Source organism: Desmodus rotundus, chromosome 5 (genome assembly GCF_022682495.2).
Source record: "Desmodus rotundus isolate HL8 chromosome 5, HLdesRot8A.1, whole genome shotgun sequence".
Lineage (NCBI taxonomy): Eukaryota > Metazoa > Chordata > Mammalia > Chiroptera > Phyllostomidae > Desmodus > Desmodus rotundus.
In genome coordinates this window covers 44,522,955-44,547,157 of record NC_071391.1, presented here as the reverse complement: position 1 = coordinate 44,547,157, position 24,203 = coordinate 44,522,955, and the positions used below count along the sequence as shown (strand labels likewise).

At 35.4% G+C, this 24,203-nt stretch overlaps 2 protein-coding genes across 2 annotated transcripts; one reads left to right on the top strand and one right to left on the bottom strand.

Annotated features, from left to right (window-relative positions):
• The first annotated feature begins 3,767 nt into the window (after positions 1–3,767).
• Positions 3,768–5,286, top strand: LOC112315314 (olfactory receptor 51V1-like). The gene has a single exon (XM_024571989.3). The coding sequence runs from the start codon at positions 3,990–3,992 to the stop codon at positions 4,938–4,940; it is 951 nt and encodes a 316-aa protein (XP_024427757.2). The 5' UTR covers positions 3,768–3,989; the 3' UTR covers positions 4,941–5,286.
• Positions 5,287–12,220: 6,934 nt separating this feature from the next.
• On the bottom strand, positions 12,221–17,387 carry LOC112315313 (olfactory receptor 52A5). The gene is made up of 2 exons (XM_053925695.1): positions 17,329–17,387; positions 12,221–14,176 (listed from the first exon to the last, which is right to left on the bottom strand). Exon 2 carries the CDS (start codon positions 14,113–14,115, stop codon positions 13,159–13,161), a length of 957 nt encoding a protein of 318 aa, XP_053781670.1. The 5' UTR covers positions 14,116–14,176; positions 17,329–17,387; the 3' UTR covers positions 12,221–13,158.
• Between the last annotated feature and the right edge of the window lie 6,816 nt (positions 17,388–24,203).

The window sequence follows — 24,203 nt, the reverse complement described above, 5'->3', positions numbered from 1 at the left end:
GTAAGTGCATTTATTTTATTTAGCAAACATGTAGTCTATTTGAATTCTGGACTATTCAAGCACTGTTCTAGGCATTTTTGAATTATAGGTAATTTAAGCCTCACACCAAGGCTGAACAATAGGTACTATACCAGAGGGAAGGTGGGAGGGGTTAAAGGGGAGAAGGGTTTTCAGGAACTATAAAGGAGTCATGGACAAAACCAAGGGGGGCATGGAATTAGGGGAGGAAGGTGGGGACAGCTGGGAGGAGAGTGGTGGAGGGTAAATGCAGACAACTGTATTTGAACAACAATAAAACAATTTTTAAAAATAAAAAATAAATTTAAAAAAGCAGAAAAACCCAACTATGACACATTTACACAATGGAATACTACTCATTTAGACAATGGAATAAAAAAGAAAAGTTTACCCTTTAGGACAGTATAGATAGAACTGGAGAACATTATGCTAAGTGAAATAAGCCAGTCAGAAAAGACAAATATCACATGATTTCAGTCATATGTGGAATCTGATGAACAAACTGAACTAACAAGGAAAATGGGGACAGACTCATAGATGGAGAGCAGGATGACAGCTGGTGGGGGGAGATTAGGTGGTGGAGGGATGCAGCAAAAATGAAAAAGGACTCATAGACATGGACAGCAGTGCAGTGATTGCTGGGGAGAAGGAAGTATAAGGAGACTAAATGGTAATGGAAAAAAATTCAATAAAGATTAAATTTAAAAAAAAGAATGACTATAAAATAAAGAATTCTATAAACATGTTTTATATTCAGTTTCTATAGAGAATTATTGTTAGATTCCTAAATGTCTAATTCTACCTAACAGAACCTACATTTTTGCATCTATCCCTTGCTTTCCAAAAAATTCCATTATGCCACTTTGCTTTATGAAACACTTATATTAGTGTGGTAATGGTAATTTCTAGTATAGAAAACAACTAACCTTATTTAATTACAATGAAAGACTCATAAAAATATTTAGAACAATATTAATGCCATTATAGCTATGTAATAGGGGAAAGTTTCCAAGTATATATCTCTAGGTCAGTTTATTCCATAGAAATACAATGTGAGTCACTTCTGTATGTCTACATGTTCTGAATAAAAAGAAACAGGTGACTAGTAAAATATTTTATTAACCTAATACAGTTTACTGTCAACAACTAGTCAATATAAAGATTATTCAAAGAAACATTTTAAATCATTTTTCCACATTAAGTTCTTGATTCAATTTGCATTTTCTTTCTTTTTTTTTAAGAATTCTTATGAGTTTATTTGAACCAAAAAGACAACAATTGCCAGGAAGCAAATTCTCTCTCTTTCTCTATCTATCATCCATCTATCTATCTATCTATCTATCTATCTATCTAATCTATCATCTATCTATAAATATATATTAAAATATATTTTTATTGTTGTTCAAGTAGTGTTGTCTCCATTTCCCTGCCATCCCTTTCCCCTTCCCCACCCATCCCCACCTCCCACCCTCTACCCTTCCCTACTTTCGCTTTGTCCATGGGTCGTTTATACATGTTCCTTGACCACCCTTCCCCTTCTTTACTCCATCATCCTCTTCACCCCTACCCTCTGGTTAACATCAGTTTGTTCTTTATTACAATGTCTTTGGTTATATTTTTCTTGCTTGTTTGTTTTATTAATTAGATTCCACTTATAAGTGAGATCATATGGTATTTGTCTTTTACTGCCTGACTTATTTCACTTAGCATAATGCTCTTGAGTTCCATCCATGCTGTTGGGAAGGGTAGGAGTTCCTTCTTCCTTCTATAGTATTTCTATACTATTCCATTGTGTAAATGTACTATAGTCTTTCCATCCACTTGTTTACTGATGGACATTTAGGTTGCTTCCAGCACTTGGCTATTGTAAATTGTGCTGCTGTGAACACTGGGGTGCAAAGGTTCTTTTGAACTGGTGTTTGAGGATGCTTAGGGTAAAATCCTAGCAGAGGAATTGCTGGGTCAAAAGGCAGTTCCATTTTTAGTTTTTTGAGGAAATGCCACACTGTTTTTCACAGTAGCTGCACCACTCTGCATTCCTACTAACAGTGTACTAGGATTCCCTTTTCTCCACAAACTCACCAGCACTTATTGTTTGTTCATTTGTTTATGATGGCCATTCTGACTGGTATAAAATAGTATCTCATTGTGGATTTAATTTGCATCTCTGATGGATAGTGATGCTAAGCATTGTTTCATATATCTATGGTCCCTCTGTATGTCCTCCTTGGAGAAATTTCTGTTCAGGTCCTTTGTCCATTTTTTAAATTGGATTGTTTGTCTTCCTGGAGTGGAGTCTTGAGAGTTCTGAATCTGAACTTATCACATTTTATGTACTCAATACCTATTTGTGGCTTATGGCTACCTTATTAAGTATTGCAATTCTGACCTCAGTTTTTCATCTCTGAAATGGAAATAATAGCAACTTGTTTTTATTAACATGTTTCTCTGCATCTTTATTATTCTAAGTGCTTTATTTATATGGTCATCTAATTTAATTTTCAGGACAACCCTATGAAACTGGTAACGTATTATCCCCATTTTGGATGAGAAAACTAATATATGCTGAAGTGTCTTGCCCAAGTTCACAATTCTCAAAGGCTTTGAAGAATGGTTTCTATGTCAGAAAGTTGACTTTATAAGCATATTCTTTATTGCTATGCTCTACTGCCTCTGAAAATAAACACATAATCTTCAAATAACTCTAGCAATCAAATTAGATAAGAAAAATACTCTAACCCTGAGAATTAAATAATACTAAGATTCCTAGCACTCAGTAAATGCAAAAAAGCTCAATAATATTGTTATTAAAACAGAGATTCTGATTTCCAGCAGCTTAGAAAGTTTATCAACCTTACACAAAACTATATGACTTATAAACAGCATTTTATATTTGCCAGCACATGAATTCTTTGAATATTTAAACAGGGGATTTAAATAAAGAGAGGGATAAAATGGGGCAGAAATGAAGAGAAATAAAGTGAAATTTTGTGTTAATAACAATAATCTGTTTTATATAGGACATACCTGCTACCCTTTAAATAAAAAGGAAAGACCAGTCTATGAGGAACGAAACTACCAGAGGTTTCTGAACCAATCTGTCCAATGCTCATTTGCAAATCCCCTGGGATGAAGGAATCATTTTTATAAACTTGTGCTTGTAGAAACATTGAAAACTTGTTGGAGTGGAAAGTCTGCTTTGCAGGCACTGCCCATGGCTTTTCCCTCATTTTCCACAGGTCATTGCATCACTCAGCACAGCACCTCCCAGGTTCCAGCATTTACCCCACTGACTCCTGCACTCTTGCACCTGCTTAAATCTCGCTTCTCTGAGGATCTCAGTGCCACTGTAAGCAAAATAGGAGAGTAATCTCCATGTTTAAAATTGGCAAGAACATCTCTGCTGTGAATGACAGTCATGCTTTATTAAGCCCCTGAAACATAGAAGTCAGAAGGGACAACATGGTTGGTCACTGATTTTTATAAATTACTTAGTCTTTTATATAAGCAGAGGCTAGCTAATCATACACCTACAACAGTGGCTAATTTCTTTCACCAGGCTTTAAATGTGAATAACCTGAATGTGCTTTCTTTTTTTACTTTATATACTTAAGCCTCATTATTATACCTTCACAAACCAAACATTTTTTTTTTCTCTGCTGCCTGTAACAGGAAGCATTGAAGCAGAAAGTGATGGTGATGTTGTGATCAGAGACACGGATTTCTCTGATGGGACCAAAGTTCTGATAACCAGGTGGTTTCATATGTAGGCATAAATTAATTTCATCAGTGTTTTGGAGCACATTTAGCTTTTGAAAAAAACAAAACAAACCACAAGCAATGTGCTAATCCAATCATTTTAATTATAGCTGTTACTTCAGACTTTATATTAAGGCAGTGGAAAATACCTACAAATCCTACACAGCTGTTACTTACATTTTTCCTTGAGAGGTTTTTCTCTTTACAGACCAATGTCTGTTCAACCTGATCTCAAAGTCAGTAACTCTACCTTTCTTCTTACTGGTTTTCCTGGCCTGGAAAGGGACTATCCCTGGATCTCCATCCCCTTCTTCTGTATCTATGCTATGATAATTTCAGGGAACTGCCTGGTGCTGCATGTGATCCGGACTGAGCCGAGCCTGCACCAGCCCATGTTCTACTTCCTGGCCATGCTGGCCCTCACTGACCTGTGCATGGGGCTGTCCACGGTGCACACGGTGCTGGGAATCCTGTGGGGGCTCAGTCAGGAGATTGAGTTGGATGCTTGCATTGCACAGACCTTCTTTGTTCACGGTTTATCATGCATGGAATCTGGAGTTCTTCTGGCGATGGCTTTTGATCGCTTTACAGCAATCTGCAACCCTCTGAGGTACACATCCATCCTCACCAACACCAGAATCATCAACACTGGCGTGGCTATTGTAGGTAGGAGTTTCCTGTTCATTACTGCTCCCATCATCCGCCTCAAGTTCTTCCATTACTGCCGCCCCCACATCCTCTCCCACTCTTTCTGCCTGCACCAGGACCTACTGAGGCTGGCCTGCTCCGACATCCGCTTCAACAGCTTCTATGCTTTAGCCCTGGTCATCTGCACTCTGTTTTTGGATTCAGTGCTCATTCTCATCTCCTACATCTTGATTCTGCATTCTGTCTTGGCTATTGCATCCCAGGAAGAACGGCTCAAGTCCCTGCAGACCTGTGTCTCCCACACCTGTGCTGTCCTGGTTTTCTATGTTCCAATCATTGGTCTGACCATGGTGCACCGTTTTGGGAAGCACCTCTCACCTGTGGTCCATGTCCTCATGGGCAACATCTATATCCTTTTTCCACCTTTGATGAACCCCATTATCTATAGTGTCAAGACCCAACAGATTCGTAGCAGAATCCAGAGGTGGTTCACTGAACAGAGTACTAGAAGTTAATGTGTTTTAGGGAAGGGATGGTGGTATTGGGAAGAAGAATGACTAATAATGATTTGTACCAGAAATAATAAGTTTATATGTAATTCTTCAAAGGTTAAAGGCATATTTATAGTCATTTTCTAATTTAGTTTTTCAAAGCCAGATAAATAGCCAGAGAAAATGGTACTGATCTTATTTCCTTATTTTAAAGTTAAGTATAATGTATATTAAAGCGAATTATATTCCATAATGTGTCAGTGAGCACTCACCAGGTAATGACTAAATTCTTAGTACCATCATGCTTTTCTAATTCTAGTTCAGAGTGTGATTCTGTTGTTGCATGTAACTGTTATATGTCTACATTCACAATATCTCATAAACAGCTGTTACATATTATTATGCTGGGTCACCAATTGACTCTGTTGAGTCATTCATACCTCTCTACCTTTAATTAAGCAAACGTGTCCAGGAAGTTCATTCTGTCTCATATAATAGAATGCATTATATAGGTGGATTAGATATCACAGCTTAATACAGAAGGTTTGGTGAACACGACACTGAGTCAGCTATTACATCTCTACCTACCCTACTCCACACCTCCATGTACACACATCTGTGCCTTGTAGTGAATACAGAAGAGTTTAGGATGCTCACAAGACTTGTCAGTCGACTCTAATCTTGGTATCATCATACAGGAGTTTTAAAGACAGTTTGAAAAACTTCTTCATTTTTAGGAGAGGATGCTGAAGCACGGAGATATAAAGTAAAACATTAATACCTAGACTGAGGACAGAAATGTGGCTTTGAGATTCTTCTGAACATATCCCTCATATCTAAGTCTCATCTTCTTCACTGGGAACAACAAGGAATTCAATTCAGTCATTAAATGCAAATGTGCATTTCCCTGGTCCTTGCTTTTTAAAAACACATATTGATCTCTTCCCAAAACAAAAAACATGATATCAGTCTCAAGATTTCTTTTTCTCACATGAATACTGTCACTTGTGCACAGCTGTGTACTAGCCATGACCGGGGTGGCAGAGTTATCAGCAGCGCCTGACTGCAGTTAAGCTATGCAGATTGCAGGAAGCAAATTATCACACATTTCCACTACTAATTTTCTAAACAGTATAAAAGTATTCAATTTTGAAAATTAATATTTGGTTTGTTACCTTTTAGTTTGTCTCTTAGTGTTTTGTTATTAGAAAACTAATGATTAGTTTTTAGTTTTAATTAAAAGACCCCAAGTTTATATTTGTGACCCTTGCCTTTCCAAACTTGCCATTCATCCCCAGGCACATCCCTGCAGCTCAGGCTTCTTTAACAGCTCTGCCCCTGCTGGTTTTCTTTCCCGTGATTAGTTTCTTTCTTCTGAGCTTCCTATGATGGTACTTCTTTATTTTACAATGGCTTCTTCTTTCATCAGTCCTATCTCTTTCCCTATAGCCCATTTCCTAAAGACCCTACTTGCAAATCATTGGTACTTGCTCCAGTTACAGTGAGGAATTTCACAATGTATTCCTCCTCTTTCTTAGGGAGGGCAGGTCACAGAAACCTCTATGTTAAATTATGACTAATGAATGATAACACAAATGATCCTTATAACATATACATTAAACAAAATGTTTTATGTACATCAGACTTGTAAGTAAGAATGACAGTCTGAGTTAGTTGAAGACAGTAGTATTGTCCTCATTTTATACAACAGTGTAATAGGTTTGGGGACTTTAAATTTCAGGTAAGTTTTTTCTTTTCTCCGTAAGTATTTCTAAGAAAATAAAGTTTCCAATAATCAAGCTTTTATAAAATCTCATAAGTGTTCCCTCAATTTCTTTACACACTGAATGGAGTATACAGTAGACTGAAATGTGCCCAAGTAAATAATAGTAAAAAGGAAGGAGTTTGTTGTTTTTTAAAATTTTTTTTATTGTTATTCAATTACAGTTGTATGCATTTTCTCCCCATCCCTCCACTCCACCCCAGCTGAACCCACCTCCACCCTCCCCCTTGATTTTGTCCATGTGTCCTTTATAATAGTTCCTGTAATCCCCTCTCCTCACTGTCCCCTGCCCACTCCCCACTGGCTATTGTTAGATTGTTCTTAACTTCAATGCCTCTGGTTATATTTTGTTTGCTTTTTTCTTCTGTTGATTATGTTCCAGTTAAAGGTGAGATCATATGGTATTTGTCCCTCACCATACCTAAGTGCCCATCAGCAAATGAGTGGATCCATAAACTATGGTATATTTACACAATGGAATTCTATGCAGCAGAGAGAAAGAAGGAGCTTATACCCTTTGCAACAGCATGGATGGAAAAGGAAGGAGTTTTTATAAAAGTGATTCATACATGTTAGTGTCAAAATGCTGTGCTTACACATTCACATTTTATTTTATTTATGTTATAACTAAACCAATAACTTATAATTAGAAATGAAGAAATTAATTCATTGTAAGCATATATGGATATATGTTTACATGCATATTTGTATTAATATATTGTGTATATGATTGATCCTTATTATTTGCAGATTCTGGGTTTGTGAATTCATATTCAAACCCACAAAATCAGTAGCCACAACATTTTTACCATCATTACTGAACATGAGCAGAAGCACAAAAGACTGGGGTTACCCAGTGCACATGTTCCCAGATGAGGTTGGACCAGGTGATGCTCTGCCTTCTTGTATTGGCTTTTATACCGTACAAACATATCTTTTTTGTGATCTATTCAGTGTTGTTTTTCTCATTTCATGCTGTATGTTGGTGATTTCAAACAGATGGCCCCAAGCACAGTGCTGAAGGGCGGTCTAGTGTTTCTAAACACAAGGCTGTGATACAACCTGTGGAGAATACACATGTGTTAGAAAAGCTTCCTTTAGGCATGAGTTGTAGGGTTAGGGTTTGTAAACTCAACGTTAATGAATCTAAAATATTGTATACTCAGAAAAAGGAAGAAGATTTTTACTCATCTATGTATGAGGCTACTCTGCTAAGTACTAAAGTAATACATATGCTGTGTGATGAAACTATGGAAACAATGGAAAAGTGGCTAAATATGTGGGTTCATGAGAGGATAGGCAATTAAATGGAGTGCAGTGTACAGCACTGTTGTGAAGGGGAAATCCAGATAACGCAGGATCGGGAAAACATTAAACCTTTCTCAGCTAGTGTTTTATTATAATGAAATACTGCATGTAATTTTTTGCAAGAAATACATGCTAAATGTGTTTAATACATAGTAAAATGTGTGTTTAAATAGAAACACACACACAGAAATAATTGTGTATTAACTGGTTGATGAAAATAAGACTAGAGGATCAAAGGATCTTAATGCTGTATTGCCCCAGAGGAGACATGGTTTAGAATTTACTAACACAGTGTTTGCAGTGGCTTCACAGAACATAGCTGTAGCAATTTATGAGATTAGACTCTCTCTGTCTCTCTGTCTCTTTCTCTCTATATATATACATATGTGTGTGTATACTCTATTTGTATTAACATATACAGTGGAAAAAAAGAAAATTTTACCATTTGTAACAGTATGGATGGACCTGGAGACCTTTATGCTAAGTGAAATAAGTCAGTCAGAGAAAGACAAATACCATATGATTTCACTTATATGTGGAATCTAATGAACAAACTGATGTAACAAGAAAAACACAGACAGACTCATAGATGGAGAGCAGATGACAGCTAGTGGGGAAGGGGAAGTTAGAGGGTGAAGGGATTGAGCAGAAGGGAAAAAGGAGTCATGGACAAGGATGACACTGTGGTGATTGCTGGGAGAAGGGATTATAGGGGACTAAATGGTAATGGAAAAAATACAATAAAGATTAAATTTTTAAAATGCTTACATAACAATAAAAATAGTGTATATACACATATACACAAAACTATTGTATTATTGATATGTTTGAAAAGTTTATTTAGAGAAACAACCAATTGCCTCATGTTGTTTCTCTACTATTTAATGTTTGACATTTGAAAGAAGAGTCCAAAAGTCGTAATTTAGAGTTGTTTGCCTCATATCTGCAGATGATGAAACAAAATGTTGCAGAACGATATTGATGACATGATTTGATTTTTATTTAAATAATTCTACGTATAATCAGGTATGATAAATACTGGATATCACACACAACTCTGATGAAAGAGTGGGAATGGAGGACAGAAGAAGAAGGTACTATATTGTTTGAGTTTTATACAATAAAAGGTATTGTTTTAATTTAAGTGCATATATAGCTATTCAAAGGAAAGCATTGTATGGATTTTTCATTAGATATGGTATAATTTTTAACTTGTTAATTGATTTTTCATATGCATACATATCACAGTTTCATCTATATCACAATTACATATATATCAAAGATTATATGTAAATTTCATGATTGGCAAAGTTTTCTAGACATAACAAACTTTACTATAAAAAATAAGGTAAATAATAAAGTTTTGTGTATGAAATCCAATTTACAATTCTGCCAATAGGAGTAGGAAAGAGAGAGTAGAGGCAAAAGTTTACCCAATGAATAAGTAAATAATGTACACTTAAAAAGTTTAAAATATATTAGAGACATTCTGAAGCAATGGAAATTCAGAGAGGAGGATTTCAGAGGACAGAGATAGCTGACTTTCTAAAGCCACATTTGCCAAGAGCCATTTGCTATTTCTGAGGATAAAGCATGAGTTCAAGAAAGAATTTTCCTGCCACAAGGCCTATTCTAAAGGTCAGAAACACAGATATTTTCAAATTCTGACAAAGCATCAAAGAAAAAAGGAGGCAACAGAAGGATTTCAATCCTGGTGAGAAAGGAGGAATGGAGAACTAACACTGATAATGTGCTAGTTTTCACATAAGACAATTTCTGAACTCTGAAACTTCATGTAATGGGAGGTCAAAAAAGTAAGCAGATGTCATCTGGAAAGTAAATAGGGAGTTTTAGCATTCTTTCCTTGCTCAACACACAAGGACTGTAGTCTAGGGCGTGGATCATACACCTGGCCCACAGTTAAAAGCCCTAAGAGGAAAGTGTTAGGTGCAAGACTGCCACTAGCTAATAAAAGGTTGGACAAGGTGATGTGTATATGTGACAGGATATAAGATCCAGATCTGTGAGTAAAAAAGGAGAAGAAAACAAGGAAGTAGAATTAGAAGAAGATACATATGTGGAGAATACATGTATTAATTGCTTTAAGACATGCCTCCTCCTGGGGCAAATGAAACACAGTAGTCAATATTTATATACAGGATAAGGTGACCCACACATATATAGTCAAAGGATTTCAATAAAAGTGCCAGGGCAACACCATAGATACAGGAATATTTCTTCAACAAATGAGGCCATATTAACTGTACATCTATATAAAAAATGAAAATAACTATTAAGCTTGCATTACACAAAATATACTCAAAACCTTTTATTGACCTAAATGGAAAACATCATATACCATAAAGCCTTGTGGTAAAACCACAGAAGAAAATCTTTGTGACCATGAGAGTAGGCAAATATGCCTTAGATAAAATAAAACAAAATAAAAAGCATAAATGGAAAATAATTGATGAAGTTGAATTTCATGAAAAAGTAACTTAAACTCTTTGAAAGATACCATTATGAGAATAAAAAGACAAGTTACAGAGTGAGAGGAAAGATTTAACACACATTAAGAGGTCTGTTCAGAAAGTATCCAGCCACATACTATGATAGAGACATTTATTGAAGAAGATACAAGATACAAGAAACACTGGAGAGAGGACAATGACACCTCAGTCCCTTTCAAAGCATGCACCTTAGGACCTCACACAATCCTCCCAATCACCATCAGCTGCCCTGCTGTATTTTCCTGAGTCTTATTGACGGTCTAAAATCCCTTCCCTTTTCAAAGGTGATTTTACTCTTGGGAGTTGCAGGGTGCCAAATCTGGGCTGTAGGGGTCTGAGTCACCTGGGTGATCTGATATTTCACCAAAAAACTCTACATGACACATGATGCATGACAGGGTATTTTGTCGTGATCAAGCTGCCAATCACCAGTTGCCCATAGCTCAGCCTTCTGAATCACCTAAATAGTTAACATGAAGGAATGTTCAAGTTTAATGTGAAATTTGATGCAGATTTGCTGGTCTACTCGCTCAGTCATTTTGAATGTGATGGCCATGCAGTGTACATGCTCACTCAAAGGCATCCACCCCCCCCATGGACTAGTACAGTGAAGTTGTCATTGTTCACACACGCACTTTCCAGTCCACTCTCCTTGGCTGCCAGTTTATGATGTCATGCAAACCATTCTCATTATAATAACAATGGCTGGACTTTTTCCAGACAGACCTCGTATATCAGAAAAAGGACTTGAACCCAATATATATATATATATATATATACAAGTTTTTAATTAAACAACCTGATGAGAAAATGGGCAACAAATATGAACAGCTATAGGATACAAAGTTACCAATAAACAAAGAAAAGTCTTCAACATCATTAATGATGAGGCAAATGCAAACCACACAAATATACCACTACACAGCCATCGAAATTGCTATAATCAAAAATGACATCAAATATAGGCCAGTTCTGGAATTTTCATAAAATGTTGGTGGGAGTATGAAATGTTACAGTTTTTTTAAACAATTTGGCAGTTTCTAACATCAAATAACTATGGTAAGTGAAATAAACAAGACCCAAAATGCAATTACATATTGCATTTACATCAAATTCTAGAAAGTGCAAACTGATGTCTAGTGATAGCAAATAGATAAATGGTTGCCTAGATACTGGGGTAAATGGGGTATGTATTGCAAATGCATGTAAGGATATTGGAGGGAGTGATGAGTTGATTGTGGTACTGATTTCATGGACATACCCCCATGGCAAGACTCATCACATAGTACATTGTAAATAACTAAAGTTAATTGTATGCCATTTTTATAATGAAGTTTAAAACAAAGACATTAGTCTCTATTTCACTACAGCTAAATAGCAATTTTAAGTGGATTTAATCTAAATATTAAAGAAAAACAACATTTAAGGTGATAATATTCATAAACACATAATAGGTGAAGATTTTTAAATTGGCATGGAAAGCACTAGCTCTTATTTCAATGCTTAATAAGTTGGATTACATTGGAATGAAAATACCTAGTCTTCAAAATTATATCAAGAGAATCCTGCAACGAAGCAGGAAATAGTTTTAATATATATTCATTCAATTCACCATCTTTGTTCACCTTTCCAATATTGGAATAAACTTTCTAGCATCTATAATTTCTGTATGGCAATATTAAATATGACCTTAAAACCTCCAGATTCATTGCTTTTGAATACCTTAACCAACATCATAAGATGCTGAAATGGTTTATTATGTAATGTAATTTTATAGAGCCTCTAAGAAGTCTCAGGCATTGTTTTACATGTTATCGATAAAAATGTAAATAAGGCAAGGTTTCATACTTAAGATAATTAAAGTAGGCAATTACTGAATGCAATGGAATTAATTTTTATATTTGTCTCATTCTGAAACTTCAACCTCCAAATTTGGATAAAATTCATTGGGTAATGTCATTAAAATATGTACCACTTTAAGGATATTTTCTATTTAAGTACTGATCACATTTTTGTTTTTGAAAATAAAAAATATTTTAAATACCTTAATTTTTCTATCAGTATTTTTACTACATTATTTCCTACACAAATTCATCACTATTTATGTCTATGGGATTCATCATATATGTTTTGTGTTGCTGATATCACTATTGAATTGTTTTTATATTTATCAGTTTTTAAGAGAAAATAGGTAAAATAGATAAATGATCCAAAATATATCACATTATAGATTCACAAGCAGATGTTAGAAAATGAGATATGTCCACAATTATAGCTATGGGTTCAGTTGGCAGTTAGAAAATGTTGTTGTGTGACATGGTCCTTGAAAAATTACCTGGTATTTTCTTGCTTTGTGCAATTTTGTTTTTATGTAGAGCTAAAGGTTGCCAGAGAGGAACTTCTAACTTCAGACAGACAGGCCAAATACAGAAGAATAATTATAAATAGAAAACAATTTGAAAACTGAGCCTAAGAGTTTTTTCATACATGAGTGGCCAAAGTTAAGTATTTTATGATTTCTTAAGTACTTCCATCAATGATGAGCTTCTAAAATTTAAAGATTGGTTTTGGATGTAGATATTTGTAAAAGATACAACTTTTCACCATATCCATGTTGCTAGTTTGAACCAACCTAAAACCACTACTCAGCAAGACGTTTTTTGAAGAGAACTATTTTCAGGACATGGTCACGGATTTGTTTGGTCTTTACTCCATAGACAATGGGATTAAGAAAAGGTGGGACTAAAAGGTAAAGATTTGATAAAAGAATATGAACATAAGATGGTATGTGAGAGCCAAACCTATGTGTGAAGAACGAGAAGAAGGCAAGGACATAGAACTGGAGGAAGACACATATGTGGGTAACACATGTATTAAAAGCTTTGAATCGTGCTTCTTTCTGGGGTAGTTGAAAGACAGTAATAAAGATCTGAACATAGGACAAAGTGATAAAAATTATGTCAAACCCTAAGATGGAGAAGGCAACAAATAGACCATATGTTTTGTTGATTTGGATATCCTCAGCAGCCAGTTTCACAATGGCCAAGTGCTCACAGTACGAGTGGGAGATGACTGTAGTGCGGTAGAGTTTAAGCCGACACTTGATAAGCACTATACATGGTGCTATAAGAATGGCAGCCCTGAGCATCACCCCAACTCCGATGTGAGTCAAGAGTTGTTGGGAGAAGATGATGGCGTGTCTCAAAGGGTGGCAGATGGCCACATAGCGATCGAGGGCCATTGCCAGCAAGACACCTGATTCAATTCCTTGGAATGAGTGAATAAGCCACATTTGTAGAAGGCAGGCCTCAAAAGAAATCTTTGAGAAATGAAACCAGAAGATGCCTAACATTTTGGGAAGAATACAGGTGCTGAGTGCAAGGTCTGTGGCCCCCAACATGGCCAAAAAAATGTACATGGGTTTATGGAGGCTGTGTTCATATTTGATTATAAGTAAAATGAGGGAATTCCCAATCACAGCAGTGAGGTACATGATACAGAATGGAATCCCAATCCAACACTGCACTGACTCCAGGCCAGGAATCCCGATGAGTGTCAGCACAGAGGGCATGAAGACTGAGCCGTTGAGAGGGAGCATGCTTATCCAATCATGAGATCAAGTAGCAGTATGGTTGTTTTATCTTCTGTCCCTGTGAAGGCTTCATGAATTAAAAATAAGAATAAATTAATGTATTTGGCAAAATATACTTCAGTTATTTTAGAAATATACCATCTTATCTTTTCTATCCAAACTACTCCTCTGTAATTTTTTTTTTCTCAGTCTTCAACAGTCCACAGTCAGGTTCTATTTGTCTTTGTGCCTTAATTATTTCCAATAAGCAAAATTAAATGGATTGGATGGCTTCATTCTGGCCCACGACTCCTGGACCAAACCACTTCCCTTTAATTTTTGTTCGCTAAACATATGTGCTTTTTTGTGACCTGCCAATAGAAATTGTGGAAAAATAGTTAATACAGAGTAAAAATATTTCAAAAACTAGACTCCACCTAGGCGAGACATACAAGTTAGTGAGGATTTACAGTGGTGGTAGGTCATTCTGCTTGATTAAACTCATGAACCATATTTACCAGAATATTTTTCAGTTTTGCAGCTCACTAACTTGTCTTGTTGGGTTACTGTCTTCAGAATGAGTTCCCTCTCCAATAAGTTCTACCAAAATACTTTCAACCTAATTTTTCAAACTTGCTGTGTTTTCCCAAAACTCAACCATAAGTTTTGCGCCTTTTTCTACTCATTCTCTGAGAAAATAAATCCTTTTTTAATGTACAGCTTTTTCTGTAGCAGTTCCCTTCAGAGCTTGTTCTCAATGTATCCTATTATTTGCACATCCTTTATATTTAATTTCAAGTCCCAATCTACACCTTCTCTTCTTCTCTCTCCTCATCAATAACCATTATTACATCCCTAAGGTTGGATAGGTTTTTTTTCCTCAACTATTTGTGATAACACAAAAGTCTCTATGAAATGTAATGTTTTCTTTACTTAGAGGCTTATGCATCTTGTATTCACTGAAACTACCATTTCTGTAGAGGTGATTTTTTTTTTCTTGTAAGTTGTTTTTGATAGGACTAGATCCATCATCTTTATGTGTCTGCCTTCTGCTGGTTACTGTAGTATATAACACTGTATCTTGTATGTCTGCAGGGCCTCCTGTGGGTGGCTTTCCTTAAGAGTTCCTGAAGACCTCAGGGATTTTTCTGACTGCTGATTTTCTATAAATTCTATCTAATTTTCTTTTTTCTATATATCATTTTATCATTTTATTTTATTTTTTTATTGTTATTCAATTACAGTTGTCTGCATTTTCTCCCCATCCCACCACCCCACCCCTGTATTTAATTTTGTTTGAGAAAATATTTTCACCCTAGTATATGAAAATATTACTATAGAAATTAGAAATATTTTATTTTATTATTTGCAAAGCTCACTTTCTGAAACCATTTAAAGAAAGTATAAAACAGATAAAGATAGTGAAGAAAAGACATAAAGCAACAAATTGGGAACAAGAAAAACCATATAATCACGTCTTCTCCATCTCTTTCAAGTTTTTTCTTCTCATGAATTCGGATTATGTCTGTGTTTGGCACATGAAGGAATACCTGCAACCCCCTTCAGGCCAATTGCAAGAGAATTTAATGTTTCTCCTCCTAAAACTTAGTCATCTCTGAGCAAGGCTTTCTTTTTCGAGATTCCTTGTTCAGGGACTCTTCCTTTGAGTAAATACACAATAGGTCAACCTATATCTTTCCCACATCAGAAGATAATATTACCACACAGAAGTTAAAAGTGTATTTCCTAATACACATTAATTATTCACCGGCTTCCAAGAAGCAATTGAGGAACAAAGATATGTTTATTTATTTTATAGTTATAAGGTATCTACATTGTGCTGAATGATTTTATTTTTCTTACCTTATGATATTGACATCATTGCCCTATTATATTACTAAAAAAACTAAGACTTGTTGTTATAGGTAAATCTACTTGGATACAAATTCTATGGTACACTAGTCCTGAATAAACAAAAAAGAAAATAACTGTCCTCTGAGATTTTAGAATTGTAATTCAGTGAGGATTATGAGATACGTATCAATGTGCAACTAAATCAGGGCGGGTTGTAAAAGCATATACTACTAAAGATTTTAATCAGTCCGTGCTTTTTCAGATTCTGAAGGAAACAACCTCTACATCACCTTCTTAATTCATCAAGTAAGTATAATAGATGCATTATACTGTGTTTATTAGATGCTACATGCCTGATAAATGACCACATTTGCAGAATCATATCATCTATACACCAAAACAATCTCTGTGATTTGGTTCAAATATTTATGCTACTGCCTTTATGAGGAATATTAATTTTAGACATTAAACATGGCCATGCGAGTAATATTAGACCTAGAGAATCCTTGGAGAATAAGGAAGCCCAAGCTTTACAGACACATATTTAATAAGTCATCAGAGAGTATCAAGCAAAATGAGAGAAAGGAAACCTTGGGGGTGTCACATATCTCTAATTCAGGTATTCAATAGAAACACAGTAATAGTGATATAAGGTGATATGTGTAAATTGTTTATCATTATATTTGATCACAATACATACTAAATGCATGAAATAAAAAAGAAAAATTAACATATTAGAAAACTAGCATAATTTCCCCTAGTTTTTAATATTTTTCCAATGTGTTTCTTTAATTTACCAGTTCACACTTTCACCATCTGCTATCCATGGGCAATGAGGAAAGCTTCTCTGTGTTTTGCAGGAAAGTCAGTGTCTCCTTCAAGAACATGGGGTCAGGGCTGAGAGCAACACCAAAAGCATCAGGGTCTCACAAGCTAAGTGTGATCATGCTGTGGGTTCAGGACTACGGTTCTTTATCTGGGAACAGGCTTATTGCACTACAATTCTAGTCATCTGTAGCAGAGTCTTGGATTAAGATTAAAGACCAGAAATGGGATTCAGAATGGGGCTCAGGCATGGCAATGGTGAGTGAGAGTGAGTTCTTCCTCTCATATTGGGGTAGGGCCCTTGGTTCATTACAACCCATAGAGTGCTAATAAATGTTTAACAATCAGCTCTCTGAGTGAAAATGCTCTGATCTCTGCCAGTTACCATTTTTTTGGTGAAATACTTCTGTGTGCAATTTAATGCTACCACCGTAATGCCACTGGATGTAGAACTGAGATGTTTATAATCAGCTTCGCTGAAATGGTACAAGCCAGTATCAGCACATCAGTATATCAGTAGGAACAACTACAGCTAGTTACTGCTAGATATGCAATACTTACTTATCCAGGTGGAACTGACAGCAAGCATCCATGCATCCCCTTTCCTGCTGTTTCCTGCCAACTGGGCCGTGGACATGGTTTCTCCTTCTACTTATATGCGCTTAGCTGACTAGAAGGGGAGGCAAGATGAGACAGGTCCTGAAGGAGCAATTAATTATGAATAATTATTCTCAGAACCTTCAGTTAGACTTTTGAGAAGATGAGGAAGTGATTCTCACTAAAAGGCATTCCTGGAAATATACATAAGCATATGCATATAAAAAAATAAAGGAGATAAATACTTAATTTTTTAAAATCATTAATTATAATATTGATTTAGAACACAGTTATATTTTAAGTATTTTGAATATATATTCTCTTTCTTTTTAACTTTGTTCATTTTGTCACATGCATGATATACATAATATTATGTAGTCAATTTAACATATATTTATGACATATTCTTTGCATTCTTAAGAAGCCATTCCACAGAGAAAAGAGGGGAAAGGGTTGTCAAGGAACAGGTATGAAGGACCCATGGACAAAGCCAAACAGGCGAAGGATTGAGGATGGGAGGTCGGGGTGGGTGGGGCGAGGAAAAGTGGTGCTAGGAAAGTGGATATAACTATACTTGAAGAACAACAAAAAAATAAAGTAAAAAGTAGCTATTCTATATACAAAGTAAAAAACAGAGCAATGGAGGTAGAGATAGAACAGTAGACATAGATAGAAGGTGATATGCATAATGATTAAGAGAAATAGACAGTAATAGTGAAAAGAGACAGCAATAGGAGAGACAGAAAGAGAGAGAGAGAAGAAATGTTTACTCCATTTGGAGTTTGTTCTGAGGACTTGGGTGATTTGGGGTTTCATTTAATTATTCTCAAATATGTAATTTTTTCAATACCATGTATTAATTGGTGGTCTGTCCTTTCCTCAACCATTTGGAGGAACTCCATATTCTATTTTAATTTTAATTTCATTGTTTTATGAAAAAGAGAGATTTATTGAAGAGGATACTAGGTACAAGAAACATTGGGCATAAGATGATGACACCTTAGTCCCCTTCAAAGCAGGCACCTTGGGACCTCACACATTTCTCCCAATTGCCATCAGCTGCCCCATTGTATTTTCCTGAATCTCTTTGACAGTCTGACATTCTTTCCTTTCAAAGGTGATTTTAGTTTGGGGAAAAGCTGGAAGTCACAGGGCATAAGATCTGTGCTGTAAGGAGGCTGAGTCACTTGGATGATTTGATTGTTTCACCAAAAATCCCTGCATCAAAATGTGATGCAGGAGTGGGCGTGTTGTCCTGGTGAAGCTGCCAATCACCAGTTGTCCCTAGCCGCAGCTTTCTGAATCACTGGAATAATTTCTGCATAGGAATATTCAAACTTCACACAAAATTTGATGCAGATTTGTTGCTCTACTCACTCAAGTCATTTTGAATGTGATGACCACACAGTACACATATTCACTCATTGGTGTCTACCAGTGACTAGTACTGAGAAGTTGTCATTGTTCACACATGCACATTCCAGTCCACTCTCCTTGGCTGCCAGGTTACATCGATGTTGCACAAACCATTCTCATTATAATAACAATGGTTGGACTTTTTCTGGACAACTTCCCCACACATGTGTGTGTGTGTGTGTGTGTATAATTACTTGAAATATATTTATTTCTTTGCAATGATTTTTTTGCCTTTTTTAGTCTTTTTTATTGTTTATGCTAATACAGTTGTCCCAAATTTTTCCCTCTGCCTAGTTTCCACCTCCAGCCTCCCCTCTTACAGCTGTCAGTCTGTTCCATGTTTCTGTGCCTCTGATCTGACACCTATATTTTAAATCAATGTACTAAGAGATGGCTAAATAAACTGAGACCCCTTCATAGAGGGAGAGGATGCATAATTTTTCATTAGACTCTGAAACTGGGAGAAGCAAAAGTTATATCATCGCAGTAGTTGAACTATATGTGGCTTTTCCCCAGAGACAGATTTAGAGACCAGAATAGTTACAAGAATAAATCTCCCACCTCATGGTTTTTGCTCTGTCTTCAGTGGCCTCATATATGATGAAACTTTATGATATAAAGTAGAAAGTGTCAAGAAAAGGTATCCACACGTGTAATGAGAGTAAACCAGACCAGAATATCCAGTGTCAAAACTACTGTACAATACTATTATAATTGAGGTTTTTTCTAATATAAATCAAAGAAGTATAGAAAATAAGAAAAAAGACATCTGAATTTTGTTTATTAATTTATTTGTTTACTGACTTTGAAGATAATGTGAGTTTTTAATCTACAAAGCATAAGAAAGTCAACAGAGTTCTACAAGAACAACATACAAATCTATAATGTTTATACCATATTATGCACTTGAAATTTGCCAAGAGGACAAGTCTTGGGTATTCTTGCTACAACAAAGAAGAAAAAAAGGAAATTTGTGCAGGCGTTACTTGGTGGATATGCTGATTGACATAGTTTAGGCGAATATTTCACAATGTGTACTCTGATTGGGTCATTGGATTTTACATGTTACATACATACAGTTTTTTATTTTGAATTTATACCTGAATAAAGCTTGGGGAAAAGTCAATAATGTCTTATAGCAGCAATAATTAATGAAAAAATGCAATAGAAAATGACCTCATTCAAAATGGTAAAATAAGTATATGTAATGGAAATAAATGCAGGAAATGTTCACTGCATATTGTTTATAGTAGTAATAATGATTTTATTAAAAACAATCTGTTATTTTAATATCATCCCACTCAAAATATTAGTATGATCATATTGGGTTTTACTGGTGATTTTTGTTCAATTGTTTTCAAATTTTTATTGTGGTAAAAGCTATGTATCATTAAATTTGCTATATTAGCCTTTTAAGATAATTTTATTTTAAAGATAACATTTTTCTTATTTTTAATTAAGGTATAATTGATATACAGTATTACAATATTAGTTTCAGGTGTGCAAAAATACAGTATTACAATATTAGTTTCAGGTGTGCAAAATAGTGGTTTGCTATTTACACATTAAATATTTTTCAATGCACACTGCATCAGCATTAATGATACTCACAGTGCTGCACAACCACGACCACTATCCAACTGGAAACCTTTTCATCACCAAAGAAAGAAACTATGTGCCTATTAAGCAGGAATTCTCGTTTCTCTGGTAATCTCCAAGCTACTTGATGTTTCCATAAATTTTTATTCTACATATTTTATATAATTGGAACCAGACAATATTCATGCAGGGATTTTTGGTGAAACATTACATCACCCAGGTGACTCAGCCCCTCTACAGCCCAGATTTGGTGCCCTGAGACTTCTGGCTTTTCCCAAAATTAAAATCACCTTTTTTAAGGGAAGAGATGTCAGATTGTTGATGAGATTCAGAAAAATATGATGGTGCAGTGATGGTGACTGGAAGAACTGTGTGAGGTCCCAAGGTGCCTACTTTGGAGGGGACTAAAGCATCATTGTCCTATGTACGATGTTTCTTGAATTTTGTATCTTCTTCAATAAATGTCTCTTTTTCATATGACACTGCTGGATATTTTCTGGACAGGTGTGTGTGTGTATGTGTGTATGATCTGAAAGAATATGTCAGTTTTTCTTAAACCCCTTCAGAACTCTACATTTCCAATTTGTGTGGTGTTATGTCTTCCTCAGTCATTGTTCACTAGCTGGAGATTTCGTGGTCAAGGAGACACACTAGGGCGTGAAAAGTCCCTTTCACAACTTCCAGGACCACAGCTCTGCATAGTGCTGTTGGCAGTGAGCACAGACAGTGACCTCCTAATCCCCTTCAGCGTGTGCCCGTTTCTGAGCCCTCCACCTGAAAGTGTCCTTGAAATTAAAGCTGTCAAGTCAATCATATTTTGTTCCTCTCCTATTTCATACATTCTGGATATGAGATTGGCATTTTCCTAGTTTCCCATTGCCAGATGTGAGCATGAAACTATCTTGAGGTCACTTAATCAAATACTCTGTCATCATGCTGTAATATATCTACTCTCTTCCTCTCCTTCGTTCCTTGAAGAATTTGCCTTTGAGTCAGAAATTTGTTTGCTGCAACTTTTGTCAAAATTGTATGTGACTTCCCGATCTATCTAAGACGGTGAGCCATTCCAAACATTTTCTCAGGGTTATTTGAGGGAGGGCTATTTTGTTTGGTGGACTGGGTTCTTTACTGTGCTTATTTATAAAAATCACCATTATTATCAAAGCCAAAAAATGAATATGTATTAAATGTTGAATATATTATATGACATATTTCATTTAATTATCAAAGCAATGAAAAGTATACTAAATAATTCCATTTTACCAGTCGATAACCAATAGTTAACACAGAATGCCAATTTCATACAGTTAGTGTGTGACAGGCAAACCAGAATTCATAATATCAAAGATTTTTAACCCCTAAAATACTCTTTGCTGAAATTAAAGTGAATTGAACATATTTTTCAAGCCAAGATAATTATCTAGATCTCCAAAGCTCAAGGAAATAACATTTTCATTTCTAATACTAACTGTTGGTATTGATTTTGAATTCACCTTTTTGTAAATATATGACCCTTTACATAATATTCATGTTGCTATTCTAAAAACTATCTGAATCATATTTTTCTTTGTTAAAATTATTAATTGTTCCACATTATTCGTATGAACGTGGGTTTCTGTTCAAGCGTGACCCGTTCCCTGAGAGCTTGAGAAAATAACTTTATTTTCCTGTCCTATGGACCAGTCCTTCACTGCATTATCTATAAAATACAGATACTGTTACTTGCGTTAATTAGTAGTATTGTGATAAATAAACATAGCACTGAGTATAAATTTCACAGAAAAATATCTAAAGTATTATAGGAAAAACCCTACTTTGATTTTTTTAAATATATGGCTAAAATCCAAATATTTTGAAGATAAATCGAAATAGTGTTTATTTAGCCCAGTACCACTAGGCACAAATTACTTGTATTTTCTGTCTTCTCTCCCTCTTCCTGAAAATGAAAATGATGTAGAAAAGCCTATTCACAGCTTTCTTTTCTGGTGCACACATGTATGTATGTATATGTGTGTGTGTGTTATAAAGAAACAGATAAAAAACTTAACCCTCAAAAGCTTACAAATATTCAAAAGAACACCTCAGAGGTTTTATTTGTCTTTCTTGAAGTGTAAAGAAGTTCAGATTTCACATTCTCATGGCATTGTGCTAGGCCTCGAAGAGAAGAGGTTGTAAGAATATTTTCTAGGTATGAAGGAATTAAGGCACAGTTTAGAGACAAGTTCATAGATTATTACACTTGTCCTATTGGAGTCTTTTTAATACAAGATTCTGTGTAAGCATCCTGTGTAATGTGCCATTGACTTTTATTTTTGTGTCCTGGATGTGAATGTTTTCAGTCCCTTAGTCCCCTAATGAAGTCCTATTAACATCAGGATGCTCTTTGATGATCTGTGCCTCCATCCCCAATATGTAAACAAAAGTATTAGCTTTTAAGTTATTTGTGTGGTTTCAGGTGGGTTAATTTAATGTTGGATATTACCTTAATTCAATATTATTCATTTATTCAATAAATATATACCATACAGCATGGGGCAAATAGGTTTTTAGTTGTTTGTATGGAAAATAAAGCAAAAATTAACAATTGATAACATAAGCACGAGTTGTGTTCCATGTACTTACAACTGTAACCTGATGTTTGTGGCGCCCTGTGTGTCCATCCCTCAACTACAGTTCATGAGATGCCAGTCATCAGAAATTGTTTGATTGGAAAATTTATTTTATTTCATTCTTGTTCAAGTACAGGTGTCTGCATTTTCCCCCACCACTCCTCCCCACCCCAGCCATCCCCACCTCCCTCCCCTGATCACCCGCCACCTTGGTTTTGTCCCTGTGTCCTTTATAGTTGTTCCTGAAATCCCTTACCCCTTTGCCCCCCATAATGGGGAGAAATTATTTGACTTTAGAGTTCACTTTTTAACTTAAGAAATAGATGCTGAGAAAAATAACTAAAATATGGAGGCCCCATTCTATTGGATCAACTGAGAGCAATAAGAATGTTTCTATTTCAGCAGAATTTCAACTGTCTATTGAAAAACTGAGTGACTCACCACTCCCACTTCCTAGCTTTATACATGAAAAGTTGCTCTGGGTTAAACCTTGAAATACATTTCTTTTGTCAGTTATCTTCATGTATTTTTAGGAATACATTAAAAGGCATAATAATAGGATTTCTAGAAGAATTGAGAATACCATTAATTTATTTTTATTGTATTTTTAATTAATTTTTAGGGTGGCATTGGTTAATAAGATTATATAGGTTTCCATTGTATAATTCTCTGATGAAACACCTTCTGTACATTGCATTGTGTGCCCACCACCCAAAGTCAAATCATCTCTATCGCCATATATATGACCCCCTATACCCTTTACTACCCCCAATCCTCCTTCCCTCTGGTAACCACTATACTGTGTCTATGAGTTTGGGGGTTTTATTCCTTGTTGTTCAGTTGTTGCTTCCAGCTTTATATCCCACATATGAATGAAATTATGTGGTTCTTAACTTTTTGTGTCTTATTCCACTCAGCATGATATTCTCAAGATCCATCCATGGCATCACAAATGGCAGCACTTAATCTTTTCTTGCGGCTGAGTAGTATTTTATTATATATACGTACCACCTCTTCCTTTTCCAATCATACATCGAAGGACATTTCAGCTGTTTCTATGCTTTGTCCACTGTAAATAATGTAGCAATGAACATAGGAGTGCATACATTTTTGTGAATAAATGAAATAAAAGTTTTCAATTTGGGGGGATATGTATGCAGAATAAGGTTTACTGGGTCACAATGTAATAACTCTATTCTTAATTTTTGATGTATT